This window comes from Pleurodeles waltl, chromosome 3_1 (assembly GCF_031143425.1).
Source record: "Pleurodeles waltl isolate 20211129_DDA chromosome 3_1, aPleWal1.hap1.20221129, whole genome shotgun sequence".
NCBI lineage: Eukaryota > Metazoa > Chordata > Amphibia > Caudata > Salamandridae > Pleurodeles > Pleurodeles waltl.
The window spans coordinates 1,466,979,902-1,467,001,948 of NC_090440.1; the positions used below are offsets into that span (position 1 = coordinate 1,466,979,902).

Consider the following 22,047-nt stretch of genomic DNA (forward strand, 5'->3'; position numbering starts at 1 on the left):
AAATGCTGAGAGGTTCTGTAAGTTATTCCCTGCTATAAAGGGCGACAACATAGACTGCAAGGTATTTACATTTTCAGATGTAATGTAGATCAACAGCCTAGCAGTACTGGGAGCTTGATTAAAATACAGAAAATATGGAAGATTTAATCATGGGAACAGTAATAGCAAAACAATAGCAACGGGTGTCACACCCACTCTTAGTTCGAGATTTCATAAGATTTCATTCAACTCAGAGCAGCAAGCAAAGTTTCTGCATTGCATTGCATGCACTGGAGAGAGTAGGACTGCACAATGTCCACAAGAAATGGAGCAGTTCTGGTATCTACCTGTTCTCAAAATCGTCTGTGGCCTTCATAATATTCTGCTACTGTTTGTTCAGTGTATTCTTTTTAAAAGCAACTGGCAGGTTTCAATTAGCATCCGCTTTGTTGTAGTCCGGAGTTTTCTGCTTCTGGGCCTTTCTGAGAATGTTATGCAGTGGAGGCTGGCAGCATTAGGAGGGAGGGGGCGGGCGGGAAGCACACACACACACATTCTTTTACACACACACGCACATCCATTAACAACCCTCATAACATTCAAACATGCACGCACGCACCAAACATTCATTTTAGAAGATCACACACACACATGCACGCATATCCATTAACAACACTCATAACATTCAATCATGCACGCACGCACCAAACATTCATTTTAAAAGATCACACACACACACACTCACGCGCATCCATTAACAACACTCATAACATTCAAACATGCACGCACGCACCAAACATTCATTTTAAAAGATCACACACACACTCATTCTTTCACACACGCACGCACGCACATCCATTAACAACACTCATAACATTCAAACATGCACGCACGCACCAAACATTCATTTTAAAAGATCACACACACACTCATTCTTTCACACACGCACGCACGCACGCACATCCATTAACAACACTCATAACATTCAAACATGCACGACTGCACCAAACATAAATTTTAAAAGATCACACACACACTTACCTTCAGCCTCAAGAGGTCCCAGGAGGGTTGGGACTGCTGCCTTCCCTCATTGGCTGACCTAAGCCAATGTGGAAAGGCAGCAGTCCCAGCCTCGAGCAGAGTGGGATGGGGCCAATGAGACTGCTGACCCCACCCCACACTGTGATGAGGTGTCACTGATTGGCACTCGCCCTGGGCGCTTCAGGGCTTAAACCTGAAGCACCCAGTTCGAAGTCAATGGATGGCGCTTTCCTCGTCACCTAGGGGAGGGCCTCGAGTCACCTTTGCTGAGCCGAGGGGGTCACACCCATAGGAGCTGTGACCTCCTCAGCCCAGCAAAGTTCAGCTCAGGCAGCCAGGATTCTGCGCAAATTGCGCATGTCTGCTCCTGGCTGTCTGCCCTGAACATGAAGGGTGTCTGTCAGGCTGACCTTTGCTCAGCCTGACAGACACTCTTCATGAGGGGCAAAAGGTGGGGGGGGGCGTGGCCCCTTCAACCTAAAGGACGGTCCGCGCCTGATGTTATGTTGACTAATTCATATTCCATGTTGCTCAATTAATTACCAGGTGCCGTATCATGATACAGGGCACAGAGGGGGCCTGAGTCGTAAGAAATCTTCTCCGCAGGGAATGACCCGACTCAGTAATGCCTCAACTCAACACAAGCATTCAGAATAGCGCAACTCAGAAACACAGGGGCCCATATTTATACTTTTTCAGCACCGCATTTGCGTCTTTTTTTACACAAAAGTGGCGCAAACGTACAAAATACAATTGCATTTTGTAAGTTTGCGCCGCTTTTGCGTCACAAATTGGCGCAAATGCGGCGCTAAAAAAGTATAACTATGGGCCAGAGTTGCAGCCATTGCTCTAAGGCCCATATTTATACTTTTTTAGCATCGCAAAAGCGGTGCAAACTTACAAAATACAAATGTATTTTTTATGTTTGCGCTGCTTTTGCGTCAAAAAATGACGCAAATGCCATGCTAAAGTATAAATATGGGCCTAAGTTTCCAGGCTGTGTAGTCTATAAGGCATATGCTAAGTAGAACAGATACTGATTTAGTGCATGCACTGTAAGTAACATGCTTTCTTGAAAATGTACAATGATGCAGTTCTTTTTGCCCAGGCCCACACTCCCAGATATGGCTTTTTTTTTTTTTAAATGCAGATTAGACCCCTGAAAGACTTAGGCCCATATTTATACTTTTTTAGAGCTGCATTTGCGTCATATTTTGACGCAAAATTGGCGCAAACTTACAAAATACAATTGTATTTTGTACATTTGCGCCGCTTTTGCATCAAAAAGCGGCACAAATGCGGCGCTAAAAAAGTATAAATATGGGCCTTCAGGTCTGAGTTATACTTTTTTAGCACTGCATTTGCATCATTTTTTGGTGCAAAAGAGATGCAAACTTTGTTGTAAGTTTACATCGCTTTCGCGTCCAAAAATGACGCAGCACTAAAAAGTATAAATCAGGCCCTTAATGCTTATAAATGAAAAATTCCCGTGAATTAAGATATTAACAGTTATATTGAGTCCTTCGATATTGTCTGAGGAAACATTTCCTTGAATTAAGATATTAACAGTTATATTGAGTCCTTTGATATTGTCTGTATTGTTGACTGTAATAACATCTAACAGTAGTGTGCAGACAGTGTACAGATGTGTTGTAATGTGTGTTATATTTTTATTGTCCACGTTTGTTTTTGTGAAGGTTTTTAATTGTAATGAACTGTTTGAAAAATGTCTTTTTGTTGTGATTTTGTAATGTGCTATGCACTCACATTTTCTATATGTTAGTGTTTTTAATTGTATTTATTTGTAAATATGTTTTTACAGCCCTGATGAAGTGCCTAATGGACATAAAACACGTTGGCTGGGCTGAGCTGATCTGTATTTTATCTAAGAGGCAGAAGAATAAATACAGATTTTACTATTCATAAACAACGGTGTTCACGTTTACTGGATGGACTAAATTGTGTTATGTTGTAACAACACCGCAGACTTTTGGAAATTTAAATACAGTTTTTTCATGATATTAGAACTCAGTATTACATTTTGGAATTTTGAAAAATTGTCCTCAAGGGCCTGATTGAAAGTATACTTCGGTAAGCTTTTTACTTACAGAGATACATGTAGTAGTTCCCAAGTCACTTGGATCTAAATGAAAGAGAAGCGGAGGTGGTAGTTGGATACACTTGTTTTTGAGCTTGATGATATATCAGGAAGAACAGTCGTCTCACTAAACATTGGAGCTTGGTGAAAGTAAAAAGAAACTGTTTTGACCAAGATACATATTGGTTTTCTGATATTATTGAACATAAGGAAAAGTGTGCCATCAGTGTTCCATATGAATGGAAATTTAGTCAGTAGGTAATTGTTTGGAAAATTATTTGAGGATGTCATTGAGTGAGATGCAAGTTTAGGAGCATCTATGAAAGTCTGATTTGCTATGTAGCTGAAAAAAGTAGAGTAAACTATTCCAACCACCAAAACGTGACATCGACCTGTACAATGTCACCAATTTTATTAGACTGTACCATGTATTGATGAGGAAGAACCCACATGATGTACATTTTTTCTGAGCTTTTAATTAAACACAATAGGAAGGAGAGTGTGTTAGAATTCACCTTCTACATCTATAACTGGTTAGAATTGACCTTCTCGGTCTATAGTGGTAAAATCAAGAATACATAAGTGGATTTTAATATTCAGTGGACCAACGAATGAACCCCTACGTTCATGAGAATAAACACAAATCCGTGACGAGGTGTGAGACATTCACACCCAGACCTTTTGAGAAAATGTGGCTATTGAGGTCTGTAGTACCCCTATGATAACAAAGTATGCTGAGCCACAATGGAATGACCAACCAAGAGGAATATGAGTGCTTCGGTGCCATTAAGGTGATGACCTATGTCTACTTGATAAGAGACGAGGAAACTCGGAACCTGTAGTGGATGGAACAGAATGTAATCATTTGAGGAAGTACATGTGAGCATTTTCTAATATGGGTCTTTAGAACTGGACAGCATGATGCATCCACCAAAAATTGACAGGTGCTCTCTCAATTCCACCACCTCATTTAGTGGTGCAGAAGCGCGGATCCACAGCCGGTCCCGGCTTCGTAAACACAATATAATCAGTTGCACTGCCGAATGCCCTGGAATCAGTAGGGATGGGCTATTTTATGTTGTCCAGGACCACAATGCTCGCCATTTCTTTGATTGTGGGAGGCATCTATGAGAAAGAGGATGAGGGTGGGCCACAGTGCTGCAGGTGCTTAGTGAAGATTTTGGAACAGCATATTTTAATGCCATCATTTCCACCACTGCAGTGCTGCGCATGCTGGACAGCATCATGGGGAGTAACTGGGGATCTGCCTATTACAGAGTCACACCCCACAGAGTTCCCTCATAAGAACCCTCGCCCCCACCCCCGAAAGCATAATAAATCAAGGGTGGCATGGGAAAAACTATGGGTCCCTAATTAAAAAACACACATTTTAAGGCAAGCAGCAGTGCATTAAAGCAGTCATTGCTATTCATATTATAAGTGTGGGACCCACACTTATAATGTCCTGGACTTATAGGCTGATCTAGCAGCATATGTTATGCAATAGTATAATGTGCAGTCAATAATAGTAGGGTAAGAGCGTTAATAGAGTTAATAGAGAAAGAGTTTTTTAGTGTTTAGGGTGGATAAGGGTATTTTGATGGCAGGGGTATTTTTAGAGTTTAGGGTGGGGAACAGTATTTGGGTGGCAGGGGTATTTTTAGGGTTTAGGGTGGGTAAGGGTATTTGGGTGGCAAGGGTATTTTTAGGGTTTTGGGTAGGTAAGGGTATTAGGGTTGGAGGGGTATTTTTAGGTTTAAGGGTGGGTGAGCTCAGGGGTTAGGATGTCAATAAGGAAATATATACACACACACATACATACATATATATTATTATATCTATATCAGAAACACACACACACACATATTACCTACTGGCTCCCCAGTAGGTAGCTATATTAAGGACCTAGTTTCCATAGAAAAATTGTTTTTGACTTGCCTATATCTTTGTCACCGTCTGATTTTTGTGTAACCAAGAATCTTGTTATGCATGCGAAGTTTCAGGGTGATACGTCTAGCACGGGCCGAGAACAGGGGGAGAGGGAAAAAAAAGTTCATTTCCCATGTTAATTCCCCTAGAAGTTTTTAACATGACTACATCCTAAATCACTGGATGGAATTGCACCAAATTTGGCAGAAAGGTAGCTTTTGGTACACAGATTAAGCTTTTTGTTATTTCGTGTAAAGCCGTGGAGTAGTTTAGGAGAAATTAAAGGAAAACCACATTTGTATATCTAGAGGCGCGAAGGCTTTGCAAATCCTCCTGATCTCATGCAGAGATCTGATTGGTCGCCAACACTTAAACCAGGAATTGTTGGCAGCCATTTTGAGACTTGGCTTCAGCGAGACTCAAAAAACAAAAAGAAAAAAAGAAAAGGGGGGCAGGGTACTGTCACCCTAACCCCTTAGCCTGGGCCCAGGGTCCCCCAGGGACCTTCCAGGGCTAAAAGGCATTTTTTTTAAAATTCATAACAAAAAGCATGACTTTTGCCCTGATTTAAACAAAAAAGCAAGCACAGTCACCTGTGCCTGCTTTTATATGTGGCCCTGGTAGGCCAGACCCCAGGGACATTCACAAAATATAGGAGGGGGTGCAGGACCCCATGAAAACCACGGGGACCGCCACCTTCCTGGGACAATGCATATACTGCATCCCGCCACCTCCAGGGGCAATTAATTGTTATGTATGCAGGGGAACCGTGTGCCCCCCCGGCACCCCAGGGACCGCCACTTCCCTGGGACAATGCATATGATGCAGGTGGAGGGCCTGAGCGACACCCGTGGCACCCCGGGATCTGCCACTTCCCTGTGCCAATCAATTGTTATACATGTGGGGGGCCTATGTGGCCCGCCACATCCCGGGGTCCGCCACCTCCATGGGGCAATAGATGTTATGTATGTGGGTGTGGCCAGCGCGCCCCCCCATGCCCTGGGGACCACCACTTCCCTTGGCCAATGCATGACTTTAAAGGAGGGGGACTACCACCTCCCCAGGGCACAATTGAATTGGGGGGCAGGGGACCGTCACTGCCCAGGGCTGGCTCCTGCTACCTCCTGAAGTGTCCATCCTCAGGAAGTAGCTGTTTGCTTTTGGTTGGTGGGAGCTGACAGCTTATCAGTTTGCCAAGCGAAAGCAAACAAATTTTGCTTTCAGCAAGCGGGAGCTGTCACTTGCTGAAAGAGGAGTTTTCATCTCTTTCCCTGCACTCTAACATGTGTGCAGGGAATGAAATGAAAACATTGCTCCCACAAGCAGGGAGCTCCTATTTAAAGCAGTTCCCTGTGTGCAGAAGCAATGTCAGCTCCTGCAGGGGATGGGAGCTGGTTGAGACCGCTGGGGCCTTGAGGCTCCCCAAGAGGCCCCTGAGATAAAAAAACATAAGAGATGTTTTCAAGGTGGAACTGTTGACCTGTACATTTCTCTGCATTTCCACCATGAAAAGTTATCTCTAATCCTTGATGGAGGTGTTTCCATCCTTACTTTTTCTAGCACAATATCTCGTGTAGTGACTGTGATGAATGGGTTCTTTCTCGTCAACTGCTGCTGAGACCCAACCCCTGCCACACACAGATGCGCGGGCTGGGTGGTTATAGGGGGTTGGCCGCAGGGCCAGGCTGCAGGCCAGGCCCTGCGGCCCACTCCAGCCATACTGGCAATAGGCCATGCATGGCACGGGATGGGGGGCTGAAGGCTGGAATAATGTATAGTAATTACAATTATTTAATATTAAACATAGAAGTTCACAAAAAAAACAAAGGCTACAGGGATTTTATAGTTAGGATTTAGAATTTAAAGAAACATAGGGACAGTATAGATAGGCTCAGATTTTACACAAACAAAACTATAGAAATTCACCTATAACTCATGTCCTAAGCTAACTACAACGTGCGCCTTTGGCATGCACAGCTAATTACTCCACATATTATATCATTGATGACACCTTCTATGGTATCTTTGATATTATCACTACAACATTTGCAATAATATTATTGATGAGAAAACTGTGCATGGCGAGGCTGCAAGTTATATTTACCTTAGGGCGTGAGTTATAGTTGTTTGAAATAACTATAACTATAACTGCTGAATTTCTACGGTTTTGTATAAGTAAATTCAGAACCTAACTATAATGTCCCTTTAACCTTTGGGTTTTTTTCAGTGAAAAAACATATCTTTATCTATATATCTATATCTATATCTATATCTATATATATATATATATCAAACCAAGGCCCTTTCAGGGATAGAGTGACGCATAAATTATGCAAAAAACAGGAGAACTCTGGGAAGTTCCCAATTTTAGGTGGAGAGCTGCTCTAGTAAGGAGCACCCTGCAACACCAGCGACACTCTAGATTTGCTCACCTCAAATGTCTGCTTATCTATCAAAGTCTTTAAGCATAGGATTAGCACAGTGCTATCCTCGCCGAGCTAGATAGTGACAAAGTATTTTGCCATTTGTACAGCAAAATCTTTAAGCATAGGATTGACATAGTGTCATCCTTGCCGAGCTGTAAAGCGACAAAAGCCATTTACCACTCCAGGCACAGTATTACAGCTTTGGACTGGTCAAATACCGTCCAAGCCAACCTGGAATGAGTAAAGCAACCCCTGACACGTGTTTCGCTCTCACTATGTCAATCCTATGCTTAAAGATTTTGCTGTACAAATGGCAAAATACTTTGTCACTATCTAGCTCGGCGAGGATAGCACTGTGCTAATCCTATGCTTAAAGACTTTGATAGATAAGCAGACATTTGAGGTGAGCAAATCTAGAGTGTCGCTGGTGTTGCAGGGTGCTCCTTACTAGAGCAGCTCTCCACCTAAAATTGGGAACTCCCCAGAGTTCTCCTTTGTTTTTTGCATATATATATATATATATATATATATATATATATATATATATATATATATATATATATATATATATATATAATGTGCAAAAATAAGTGTTTCACTTTCCCGGCATATACATACTATTTTGGGGAGTGTTTTACTGTTGATGTCCTGGGAACTACAACGTCCTGCACGCACAGGGACCCAAAAGGCGGTCCTTGTCATTTGCATCACCTGGCCACCTGCTTACCGCTATAAAGAGCATTATCAAGCCCTTTGGCGCAGGAGTATTTTACTGTTGATCTCCTGGGAACTACAACGTCCAGCATGCACAGGGCCCCAGGAGGCAGTCCCTGCCATTTGAAACACCTGGCCACTTGCTTAGCACTATAAAGTGCATTTTTGAGCCCTGTGGGGCGCGCATGGGATGTGCCAGACTGCGTCTGTCCAAGGCTGGGATGGGCCACCCCTCTGAGCACATCATTTGCATTATTATTGAGATAGTGCAGATTTTGCCTTTGGCGGAAGGTAAGCTGCCATGATCAAGAGAAAACATGCCAGGTCTGTCTCCAAGGAGTGTCCCTTATCTGCCACAATAATGAGCTTTGTTACCAATGCAATGGGTGTTATTAATGATGAAATTGATTTGGTTGAAGAAATACTAGACCCTACGAAAAAAGGATTACAAAAGGTTCATTGTTCTATTGTGAAGGGGTCTTCTGAAGCTTCCATCTCAGCCTCAAATAATTAGTCTATGTCTGCTCATGTTAATCCGTGTGTGCATCAGGGTGATCTGGGACTTGATACTATCAACTCACAAACTGATCAAATTGATATAGTTGCCCCCCACCACAGAAAAAGGAAAAGGCCCTACTAAAAGCTCTGCCAAACAGGTCATTAACTGTTCTTGAAAATTGGCAACTCTCGGGAAACCGGCTGCTGTTAAATCTGTGAGTGACTCAGAGTGGCCTTATAGGTGGGGTAGGTGTGGGAATTCCCCCTCTTTGGCCACAAGAATGATGACTAGCTTAACTTGGACTTGGGGTATCATATAATATGTTTGCAGGAAACCTGATATAGAGAGGTGGACCATATTGATGGGTTTTACTCTGTTCATACCTCAGCTGAAATTTCAAAAGCTGGGCATCACTCTTCATACAAGGGTTTTAACACCTACTTAGATTCACCCCACTGCCAAGTTTTAACCACCTTATTTGATGACAAACTAGTTCTTGTTAAAGTGAATTTGTATCATAACAACTTTTCTCGGACCGACGTAGACATTGCTGTTTTCTTTGACAATACCTGGTGGCCTTTGTTATTTGGGGCATGATTTTAATTGCAAGTTGCATACCTAAAGGGATTCAAATGTTTGTGAGGTGCCAGTATGGGATTTTGATGATTCTGCACATTTTGAGCAAACCCCTTTTGGTGATCTCTTTAATTCAATACTGAGCAGGGTGTTTCGTTTTTTTAAATAATTGACCGAACATTCTATTGCAGACCATAAAAACTTTTCAGGTATAAGGCAAGGAAGTTTGATAGATTTTTTTGCCCTTTCCCAGTTTTACAAGCCGCAGGTCATCAGCCTTAAAATATTGCCTGGTGGGCTTAGTGATCATTACCGTCTTTGTATATTGACTCCAGTAAGGCTATTTCATTTCCTCCTGTTATATCCATTGCCCCTGAAGTGCACACTAAAACCCAGGGTATTATATGTAGGTGGACAACGGCTGATTCTTCCTTTATTCATAAGGAATTATTGAAGGACGGGGGATCAAGTATTAGCCTGTTAAATGATGCCCTTCCCCTCAGGGTGGTTCTTATCGCTTTTCTATAGTCTGTCAATCGCTTATTGGTTTGCTGACCGCGCAAAGGGAAAGTAACTGAGATTAAATACAGTAGTGATTTGATAAAATTACTGCTCTAGGGCCCATAGAAATCTTATAGGTGCATTGAAGCAGGTTCCATGGGATAGAGGGATGGTGGTGCTATATAGACATGAATAGAAATAGGCCATTTCACAGAGAAAAAAGGATATTGTCATGGAAGCTTGGGATACAGTCCAGAAAGTAAGCGTGAGTAAGGACACTTATTTGTTTTGGAAAACTGTTAATGATCCCTTCTTTAAAGATGACCATAACTCCCTCATTGATGTTAATATTCTTCCCCAAAAATTGGGTTGAGTACTTCTTGAATTTATATTGCAGTAATGAGGAAGTCATTACAAGGAGGTGGCCTCTGCTTTGAACCGGTCTTGGAGAAACATGGCCCCTGGCCCAGGTGGGGTCTCAGTTGATTTCTTTCTAGATAATCTTGACCTCTAGGCCCCCCTACTAACAATTGTTCTGAGATACGTGGCTAAGGAAGGTCCCCCAAAATCATGGTGTAGTTCAAAAATAATACCTATATTCAAAAAGGGTAACAGTGACCCTCAATGCTACTGCACGATTTCTTTGATAGATACTACATGCAAACTTATGGGGAGAATCTTGCTTGATAGATTGAAGTTGTGGTTATTGGACAAGTGGCATTTCTCAAATGTTCAATATGGGCTCAGGCAAAGCCTCAGCATTGTTAAGCAGTGCCTAAATCTCCATCATCCCATTTCTAAGTGTACTGTGCAGTGATGGGAGCATTCATCTGGGTTTTATGGACCTAACAGCGGTTTTTGATTGGGTGAATAGAGGGAGGCCGTGGTCTATCATACTTGATATGGGTTTTGACTTGGCCCTACTCTATTTTTGTGCTCAATTGCACGAAGGGATGGCATTGAGGATAGGGCATGGTACAAACGGTGAACTCACTGATGCTTTTGATATAAAATGTGGCATTAGACAAGGCTGCGCATTGGCCCCTTTTTTAGTTTGCATTTATATCAATGACCTGGAAAAACATCCTAACATGGTGGAGGCGGACCGACCAAGAGGTGGTCATAGGAAATTACCTGCTCTGTTGTATGCTGATAACTGCGTCTTAATATCTATAATGGGTGTACGCCTACAAAAATTGTTAAACAGCTTTTTTCTGTTTATGAATGTCTGAGTTCAAAAGCTAACATCCCAAAATCCTATGTTATGGTTATTGGGCCCTTGTCTAAATTGGCTAAATCTAAATAAGGATTATCTATTAAACTTTACAACTTTTTCGTACCGAGTCATCCCTTTTGATCAAAATAGTTCTTAAACTCATCTGATTAGCTGCAGGAGGTAAGGATTTGAGCAAGTTAGTGCATCCATTTTTAGATACGCTGGGAAGTTGTGCGGAAAACCACTGGGTGCTATGGTGTATATCTGCCTCGCCAAATGTCTCTCAATGGTAACAGATGATGCTAGTGATACCTCTGAATGGCAAGTGGTGAAAAATATCTTTTTAAAGAAGTTTTTTTCAGTCTCAAATAGCATCCTTATTATTTTGTGTCACTCCGAATTGGGGCTGGTCCTCCTAGAGGATCATGTCAAATTAGCCCCTCTGTTGCTGTGGAGAGCAATCTTGGTTAATCAGAAGTCTTTCCTCTATCAGTCTATAATTAATGACTGTACATTTTCAGACATGGCCTCGAAATTTAAATAGATGAGCTACGTTAAGGAGCAGCTCACCCTCCTGTGGAGAGAGGATCGTTATTATATTCCCACGTTAATGTTCAATATTTCAACAAAACAACTAAAGGAAGATTTCTTTCCAATGAGAATACAGACAAGGTGATTTCAATAAATAGAGAAACAAAGAGTGGTGGGATATCTAGCTTTGGTTACTACCAACATTATGGGGTCATATCTTCTGTTTCCACTGTCTCATACACAGCATTTTTATTTGATCAGGTTAAGATTTGGCATAGTAAATTTTCTGGTAGCTTACCCAAGCTGTGCTTTTCATGATTCTCTTTTAGAGTCTTGCCTTGTGATTCAAAAACAACCCAGTCTCTGTTACACTTTTTTTTGTAAGCTCTATGACATCCCGAAGAAACATGTTTTATTGACTTTGTTGAAGTTTTTAAATACTCAGAAATGCAGGCCAGTCCTAATTTGCCTACAGCTCCTTCAAACACAGCACATTTGTCTGATGATTTACAAATATATTTCTTCAGCGGTACATCTAAGACAAATAGTAGGGAAATAAGATGGTTGTGTACCTAGTGCCTGTATTTTAGTTTTATTTGTTGTGTATTTTGATTGTTTTTATACGTTTTTTTAATCTTGTTTTATTTGTTAGCATTTTTTGTGGTTATACAATTTGTATATCAAATAAAGGCTTATTTGACTTTGACTATTTCATTGTAAAGGCTTGTGTGGTAAAGGCATATATGTGGTAATGGATGTGTGGTAAAGACATGGTTGACAATGGCATGCGTGGGTTTTTTATACATCACCATGTGAGTTGTCTTTGGACAATTAAAAAATGCTGAGTGGTCCGTCATTCTGCCAATGATGTGGCTGGCTGACTGGCATTGTTCATTTTTCTTGGAAGTTCCCCTGCTGTCTTGGAGGAAGCACTTTGCTGTAAAAGGGCCAGCACTGCATTGTGGGAAACTTGAAATTTGGCAGGTGGGCTGTGACTAGCTGTGCTGAGGCACTGCTTCAACCAACGCCAGCTCTTGGCCACCATCCTGACAAACACATTTAAAGGCAATAGCATGTTTACTGCATAAGACTGGTGTGGAGTTCATGTTATGTTTTTAGGCTATATTTTAGATGTCTACAAGGAACTGGTTAGTGCATCTTCATTGTTCAATGTAGTTTCCTCAACAGAATTAATAGTGGTTGAGTATGTATGTGATCCACTTCTATTTTAGGAGTTAGCTAAACCTGCCTGTCAAAACCAAAGCCTGTTATAAATCAATCAAATGTAATGCCACACATAATACCTTTCAGTGCCTCGTTGATGTAGGATTTTAAGTAGTCTATCCTCTTGGTATCATTGATCACATCCCCTCCATACTCTGTTGGTGCACCATTCCCTGTTATGTATATTGGGATGCTCGTTTTTGTGTATTCCTCTTTCACAAAGTTCAGCAACCTTCTCAAACCCCAGGGGACAGCTTTGATCCATGATGAGGCAGTTTCAGACCACGATGGATCCACGTGTTGTGAAAAGTTCCCTATTTCTTCATATTCCAACGCACAGCTGCCACCTCCTGTGGTGTTGACAAGCCTTGAAGTGTAATGGGAAAGGCCAAAGAAATCTGCTGTTCCTTTTAGGTGTTGCTTCTCTGCTTCAGTAAATTCAGGTAGGTTGACCTCCGTGCTGGAACACTGCTGGTTTCTCAGCTGGATTTGAGCCTTCATCACTTCGGGGTAATCACCGTTAACAAAAATGGGGTGAGCAAACCATCCCAGCATGAATTGCATGTAGCGCTCAGCAGCCATCACCTGCTCGGGATCCGCTGGGTCTTGTGGTTCAGCCCAATCAGCGTTCAACGCTATTCCAACTTTTCCGTGCTGCTTGGAACGGTATCTGTCATTGTAGAGATGCCAGGCTTTGGCATGTGCTTTGAGAATCAAGTGAGCCACCTTTAAAAAAACATATGTATAAACATTGTCAATATTTTGTGAGGTTCAGTAAAATAACATATAGTTTATGAATCTTGTCATGAAAAACCCTAAATATTGTTCTGAATACTCTCCATATTCGATTGATCTTGGTAACAGTATAAGGAAAAGGCTTCAAATAACACTCAAAAACACTATCTTTCTTTTGAAATCACAAAGAATAGTTCTAGTATTGTGCTGTATTGGGAGTGGTGGTTTATGGATAGATGAGAAGAAATAGGTTCTGAGAGTGGAACACTGGTTTTGAAGAGATGATTAAGCAGTACCTGATCAAGCAATAACAAAATGTTTTCTAGGTATTGTGTGTTCATAATGAAAACAAGGAACTGTAGGTCGGGGGCCAACAAGAAGTGATAGGATAGTTTACATCTAATTGTATTACTTCCAGTGTAGGTATGCTGCACTTTTCTGCTGCCCAACAGTGTATAACTTGAGATACGTACCTCACTTGGGGGCATATTTATAAGTCCCTAGCACCACCTTGCGCCACATTAGCGTAATTTTTCATTACGCTAATGTGGCCCAACATGGCCAAAATTCTTGTGCCATATTTACAAAGTGATGCGATGCATGCATTGCGCCAGTTAGTAACCCTTTGCGCTACATTATGCCTGCGCCAGACATAATGTATGCAAAGGGGGCATTCCCCCAGTAGGGGGCCAAAGAAATGGTGCAAGGAAATCTAACAGAGCAGGCTCAGGTGTTAAAAGAGAAGGGGGTTAAAAGAGGGCTTCCATTATTTACAGTATAATGGGACCCTATATACTCTGCAGGAGTAGTGCCAATATTTTGGTGCTACTCCTGCAGAGTACATCAATAGTGTTATGAAAAAAAAACGCTATTGCCCCCTACCCTGCGCCATGGTGTGCTATATTTTAAATACGGTGCACACTTGGTGGCAGTAGGGGGGTGGTAAACGGGTGCAAGAAAAGTGGCGCTGCACACAGTACAATGCCACTTTTCTTAAGTATGCTTCTTGGAGGGTAAGAAAATGCCCCAGGGAAGATAATAGGTGCCACACTGACAGTTAACGAAATTGGGTATGAGGGGTCTCATACACACACACACACACCCACACAAACACAAATGTGTGGCAACACAGCCAAAAATAAAAAAAAGCCAATTTATGAATAATAAATAATAATAATAAAAAGTTTGCACGACAATAGGAAAACAGAAGTCTCCCAACGTGTTTTTGTAACAATTGACTTATTTAAGGAACCTGCATTGGTCAATGTTCCATTTATTTTACTAAAAGCATGTTGCTACTTTCCAGCTTTGTGTCTGCAACTCTATTACTGCTTCTCAACTATGTTGAGAAATAATGACCCCTAGTGAATCTAATTACCGCCTGATAAAGGAGCGCTGTTACTATATATTTTTTTAAAGAGGATGATGAGTTCCAGCCTTGACTTTGGCATATGCCACATTTTGACCTTCCCTTTTATTACATTTCTTATATCTAGCAAGCCCTGCTGTAAAATATTTAGAAGAAACAGTGCAGATGGGTCACTATCTCTGAAACAAATTAAGGGCCTGATTTAGGAAAAGTGGAACTGCACCCAGTGCAGCGCCACTTTTCTTGCACCCCTTAGCGCCCCCCTAATACCACCATGTGTGCGCCATATCTAAAATACGGTTTACCGCGGCATTAGTTAGGGGAACTAACGTAAAAATGTTTGACGCTAGTTCAGAGCTTTGCAGGATTAGCGTAAAAAATGTTGACACTAATCCTGCAAAGGCCATTGAGGCCCATTCTAAGCAATAGTGTGCCTGATCTGAGCAAGCATTAAAAGTGCCGAAAGAAATGATGCAAAGAAATCTTTTAGATTTCTTTGAGCCATTTTTTTAACGTCCCCATTGCATACATTATGCTTGCTGCGGGTATAATGTAGTGCAAAGGGAAACAAAGTGGCAAAATGCATGCTCTGAGCCACTTTGTAAATTTGGTGCTGTGATTTTGGACTCGTTGGGCCACATTAGCATTTAAAAAATGACGCTAATGTGGTGCAAGGAGGAGCTAAGGGCTCTTAAATCTGCCCCTAAATCCTTTACATAGAAGTAGAATGCTGGAATTGAAATACCTAATGGTCTATTAAAGTTATAATAGAGAGGAAGGAACAAAGATACAGAGAATTAAAACAGGTCCCCAGTTGGAGAAAAAAGTTTTGGAAGGTCACGTCACATGTTTGTCAATGGTAGACCAGAAGGTATCTTGGAGCAGACTCCAGGAAATAAACAATAAATACAGACCCTGAAAAAGAAGACCTGGCTAGAAAGACCATTATTTTATTGAGATTTAGCACAATAAATCCCAGAATTGGGGTAGCTATATCAAAATACACGCACTGGAGAACAGTGGTTAATTGTCTCTCTTTGTGAATAATAGTTGTAAAATTAGAGTCAACAATGGGGTAAGCTTGGGCTTTCTTATTTGCATTAGACAGAGGCAGAAGAAACAACGTCTGCACTACTGTAATGTAAAGTCTACGTTTTAAAATATAAGCTAAACAAACTCAAATTCTTTTGTAAGTGCGATATTTAAGAGATAATCCTGGTAACAGGAATTTCAAGTAACCAGATGTTATCTGGACAATCCCAGGTGTTTCTGGGAGTGGGGATAAAGTAGATACCTACATAGGATGCAACTGTAGGAAATTACTTGATTCTCATTCTAGGCAACAGTTGACATAGCTGGAAGTTTCCAACAAAAGCCAGGCATTTCTACCATATACTAAAGCAATCCCCTCACAGCAACAATGGTAATAACTGAAATGCAGTGGCTGACAAAGGTGCTTAACTGGTGCAAAATAATGCCTGCCCAGCAATGTGAGCCCTGGCTGGGTAAATGTTCTCATGGGAATTGAGAAACAGGACTCAAAGTGGGCTAAAGTGGGGAAAGTACACTGGAATAGTGATATGGAAACTGGTGCATAATTTTTGGGGGGAAATGTGAAACTAACATGGCAGTGTGGAAGCTATCTGACAATATTGTGGGGCCATGTAGAAACTGACATAACAGAATATGTTTAACAAGGGCCATGTGGAAAATGGCATAGCAATTATTTGGGGCAAAGTTGCACATACGCTTAGCTAGTGCTTAGTGAAACTGGCATGACAATCTTGAAATCTTTGGGCTGGCACTGTGAGTAGACCACTAGCATGTTTAAGCAAACTACTGGCATATTTCATTCTGGCAGGCATGCACATTGAGCATCATATAACTGTCAGCACCATGCATTGTTTGATAAAAACCTTGCTAATATTGGCTGAGCCGTAAGATATCTAAGCAACACTCAGATAACCTCACATATTTTGGTAATACCCTGGCATTTCATAGCATTAGTAATGGCATTTTATTTTCTGACCCATTACTTGGACAAGCTCTTAAGTGGCACATGAAAAAGTATGTACATTATGGGCCTTATTATGACCCTGGCGTTTTAATGACTGTGGTGGTTATGCCATGGTCGGACTGCCAGCACCTCCAGTTTTCTTCTTTAAGAGGGCCTGGCGGTGCTAGCAGTCCTAATCCGAAACTGCAGTGCTGCATGTAGCACTGCCCTGGGGATTATGACCCTCTTCTCCGCCAGCGTTTATATGGCGGTAGCACTGCCATGTAACTGCTAGCAGAGACGGGGGCCCCCTAGACAGCCAGTCGCAATGTTCGCAGACAGTAAACATGGCGATGGGTGCTGGTGCACCCTACGCACAACAGCATTGCCACCAGCTCTATTATTAGCCGGAAACAATGCTACTGGGCGTTTCCTGCTAGGTCAGTGGACAGAAACATCATTTCCACCCGCTGACCCAGCGGGAACTCGTAATGGGGCCCACGGGAAGGCGGGCTCACTGGCGGCAACCTGCCCGTCTGGACTTTGGCGGACAGGCTTTTCCGTCTGCTGAAGTTGTAATGACCCCTTATATCTTCTTGGACTTTATTTAAATGTTTGTTATTTACTCTGGCATGAAATTTAAGATTCACATTTGTGATATGGTAGTGCCAGACTGTATCAGTTAATATTTCAGTGTTGTTTTACAAATAGGTATGTACTGTGAATATGAGGTGTTTTTCAGGTGCATGACTTTCTGATAGCACATGCAGGATTTGGTACAATGGAGAAACAATATTCTTGTGTACTATATCAGATCACGAAGTATTGGGACATTTCAGGTTTCCTATTCAGAAAACACCATACAAATCATGGCTGATTTATACATATATGTGGGAAATAGTGCTGTATAAAGCAGTTTTTGACCTACACTCTTAAAAGACCCATCCAAAGCCTCCATGCGAGGGTTTGGTTTGAGTGTTATTTGGTCATTCTATTTCATTATGATGTTATTGTCTCCATCTTGCATTGAAAAGACACTAGTCTTGTGCTCGAGTGTCTGGGCATCCTCTGAGTAGAGCTTGATATTTTTGGAACCTAGTCCATTAAGGCTAATGAGTTTTCAGAAGAACTTGGCATGAGAAGAAAAAAGGATTTGAGAGGTCAACAGAGACGTTCTCTGAGACCATTAGTTCTAGTGCTATCTCCGTACATCAGGAACTGGACTTTGGCATCAGGTTCACATATTTCAAGGATTTTTTATTTGCACAGAGCATACCTCTAGATGTCCAACTAAGCACAATCTCGACAAATCAGTTTTGGACAGTGCTAGACAAGCATTGTGCTGGGATTCTGTGATTTCATTGCAGAGTCTGAAGAAAATGTAGTGTCATTGCGATAACTTGAAGAACCTTTGACCCACTTTGATGCCTTTGCTCAGAGTCTGAAAAAAATGTGCCATTGAGCTGAACTGATTAATGAAGTACTTTATTTTATAATCTTGTTGAATGTAGTTGAAGCATCTTCAAAAGGCTTTTTTTTCAATAAAGGTGACCCTCCAGCTCATTAAAGGTCCTTAAAAAACAAAATAGCAAGACTCCAACTGAGTAGCGCATCTGAGGAGGCTGTTCCGTTCTCAATCTTTGGCAGTACCTGTTCTCACCAGTAGCATTTTGATAAATGCATGTTCCTGTTGTCTTGATTGAAGGCTGTTCCTACTAGAAAATCTTATGCTCTGATAAACACTTATAATGAGAGGCAAGGATGAGAAGTTTGCTATATAAATACAACAGCTGTCTTTCTGACATGGACCTCCAGAGGTCTCTTCCTCCAGTTGAAAGCCTTCATAAACTCAATACTGTTTTGCCTAGGATCAGAAGGCAATCTTTGTCACTTGGACGAACCTTTATCCCTGGGCCTAACCTGTTCACTTGCAGCCTGACATGCCTGTTGTTTAGGCTTCTTAAGTCCTTATTATGAGCGACCCAGTGAAATAGCCCTGGAAGGATAAGGTTCTGGCCATTCTAAGTTACCCTGTGTCTCTGAGACCTATATTATTGGATCTGCAAACTTGACAGCTCTAGGTCCAAAAACACAGAACCCATGTTATTCCCATTCCCAGAAGAAATAATGTGGAATCCATGAATTTAGGCGTGATGGTGCTGGCTGGAATCACAGATGCCAGCCCTCCGATATCCAAGCAAGTAATTCTGGGGAACTCGTAATGAGGGCTCTACTGAATGTTTAATATGATTCATGTTCCTTAGTGAAACTCCATCATAATTGTGACCTTATTACCTGGAACTATTAAACGTTTACACATATTTTTCATCTCATATACTTCAGTGGTAACTATTTAATAAATGTTTTATATTTTTATGTATACACATTGGTTTGGTCTTTAACCCATTCATCCCTTGACTGAAGGGAATTTTATTCTTGATCTCCTCATCTCCAGCACCTTAAGCTGACTTAAATCCTGAACCGAACTTGCACTCTCAAAAGATGAGCCAAGCTTATGAAATACTAGATATGGGCATTGTGGAAGCTTTCTTTTTCATCCTCACCCTACCACATTTGTGTTGACTGTTACAGAAAACTTTTGATTGAAAATTAGTGAGTGAAAGCCTGCACAAATCATCTGGCCAGATTTCCCACTTTCTGCTTTGCTGTGAACAACAGAAATGAAATATTCTTCGCTGTACAGATTTCACTGTGACAGCAAAGAGGTCTCTTAATGGAATGGGAATGTCCTTTTAACAGAGGGAAATGGGAATACAACTAATCCTTGAGAATGCAGTCTCTTGTGTTTGAGTGTATGGCAACTTTCACAACCAAACTGTGTGCCCTTTCTAGAAGACATTTGCAAACATTCTGTGCCTGCTTGCCCAAGATGCTGAGATGCTGATCAGAGAAACAAAGCTGATATTATCAGTTGATGGTGTAAGATAATTTTCCATTTAAAACGTGTCATTTTGAGTTTTTGTGTTTAATTCAGGTGGCCATCAGAGACCTGGAACTGTACAATGAACATTAGTTTTGAGTAAAGTAGATCCAGTGCTTTTTAAATATTTTTGGGATAGTCATGGTCCGCGCATCAGTGTAAATTCTGTATACCAAATGAATCTCTGTTATAAACGTTTGCTTCGGCTAGATTACTGTTAGAATCTTTGAGGATACTGAGTCACCCCAATCATCAACTCTTGTTTGAGGATATTTGGCATTTACCATAAACCCACCAGAGAAATCATCACTCCAGCAGGATGTTTAATATGCCTGCCACATCACTTGCCTAAAGCGTGTGCCAATATAGTTAATGACTGATCTGTGTGGTAGGTCCTCACTAGCATATGTTTCGATCAATGGTCAATTTTTGTTTCTGTTAGTGAGAAAAAAGCTGAATACCTCTTAGCCTTTCTGCATGGTTGCTCCACTTGCAAGATTTAAACTCATGCTTAGAGTGTGTTTGGCTATAACCTGTAAGTAGGTAACATTGGGTGTTACAGAAATACATAATGGCAAGGGACACCCTGACTTATAAATTTCAAAAGAACAATATCAAATCCTGAATTTTGATTGATAATTTAACAGCAGCAACATTTTAATGATAAGCACCCAACCTTTGGCTCGGCATGTCATAGCGAGGCTTGGTTTCATGAGTGAGTGATCATCTTTGAAAACTGGAGACTTAACATTTCACTTTAGATTTAGATTTTTCCTCCTGGCAGGCTTGATTGATTGTGAGCAAAGCACTTTATCTTTGTCTATAAAATGTGTAAATGCTGAGCAAGCATCATCTGATGATATTAAACAATACTTTCAGAATTACACTTTAAGGTAATGTACACATTTTCTTTTCATAAAAATGGCCTACTTTATGAATAACTTTACAATCAAAAAGAGACATTGGTCGGTACCTTGTATGAAGCTTTTCCTGGATCACGTATTCCTGGGGCATGCATTCCATTACCATAGCCAGCATAACTCACTACCCATGGTTCATGGAATGTAATCCAGTTTTTAACCTGATCCCCAAAAGTGGCAAAGCAGAAGTCAGCATAATCCACAAATGCATCCACAATGCTCTCATTCTGCCATCCACCCAGATCTTGCAAAGATTGTGGAAGGTCCCAATGAAATAATGTCACCATTGGTTCAATATTTGAATCCAGGAGGCTGCTTATTAATTTTTTATAATAATTCACTCCTTTGAGGTTTTGACTGCTTTTATAGCCAGTTGGAAATACCCTGGCCCATGATATAGAAAATTTATATATCTGTGACTGTAAACCTCTAAGAAGGTAAACATCATAATCAATTTTGCGGTAACTGTCGCATGCAATGTTTGTGGTTTCATTCAGGTGTGCATGACCTTGGTGTGAAAATCTGTCCCAAATACTCTCTCCTTTCCCATCTTCTGCCCAGCCTCCTTCAATTTGAAAGGAGGCCGTTGCTGTGCCCCAACGGAAGCCAGTAGGGAACGAATCATTCAAGAAGGAATCTCTTTCTGCATCTGACTGGGGTGCAAATTTCTCAAAAACTGTTTGGTAGGATGAAAAAGTAGCAGTCTCAACAACATATCCTTTTTCGTTTTGCTTTAGAATTTGGTTGTCTTCTTGATTCTCGGGTGAACTGCAATTAAGAAAATGTTTTGATTTTAGAAGCTTAAAAGTTAAAGACAGCATTGCAGCAAGTAAAAAAGCGTTTTGGTTTCGTTTTTATGAATTAAACAATTTAATTGATGGTTCAGATATACAGCCTAGTATAGACAGTACAAAATCCAAAAGGAAATGTTTGGACTTAAATATATATAAATTCTAAACACTAGGCTCTGTGCTTAGTGCACTTCAGTATGACACTTTGATACATTTGTGGATTAAAACCTATTTGAGGTCAAGTTAAAAATGTATTGATAGAATGTGGTATTTTTCAATAATCACAATAAAAAAATGCTATTCATAATATGCTATCAATCATCTGAAACAAATCAGCTAAGAAATACTAAAAGTAGTAAAAATCAATCTTGCAAAATTTCACGCAAAAGCTCTTGCACACATGGTTAATTAATCCCATATCACCTATGGCAAGGTCTCTATGCATATAGCCCTGCAGCAAATATCAACCATTTTTTACCAAGCACTCAGTTTCTCTCATCATTTACGCCTTACCTACTTCAAAATTCAAATCAATCTTTCTTCGGATTTTACTCCATAAAA

The 22,047-nt window shown here is 41.0% G+C and overlaps 1 protein-coding gene across 1 annotated transcript in view; it reads right to left on the reverse strand.

The window, feature by feature from the left end:
• LCT (lactase) overlaps window positions 1-22,047 on the reverse strand; it is a 364,432-nt gene that overhangs the window by 179,132 nt on the left and 163,253 nt on the right. Inside the window, exons 6-7 of the mRNA XM_069225073.1 lie at window positions 20,749-21,463; window positions 12,815-13,460 (exon numbers count right to left, since the gene is read on the reverse strand). Of these exons, the coding sequence (XP_069081174.1) occupies window positions 12,815-13,460; window positions 20,749-21,463 (1,361 nt within the window). The remainder of the gene's footprint in view (window positions 1-12,814; window positions 13,461-20,748; window positions 21,464-22,047) is intronic.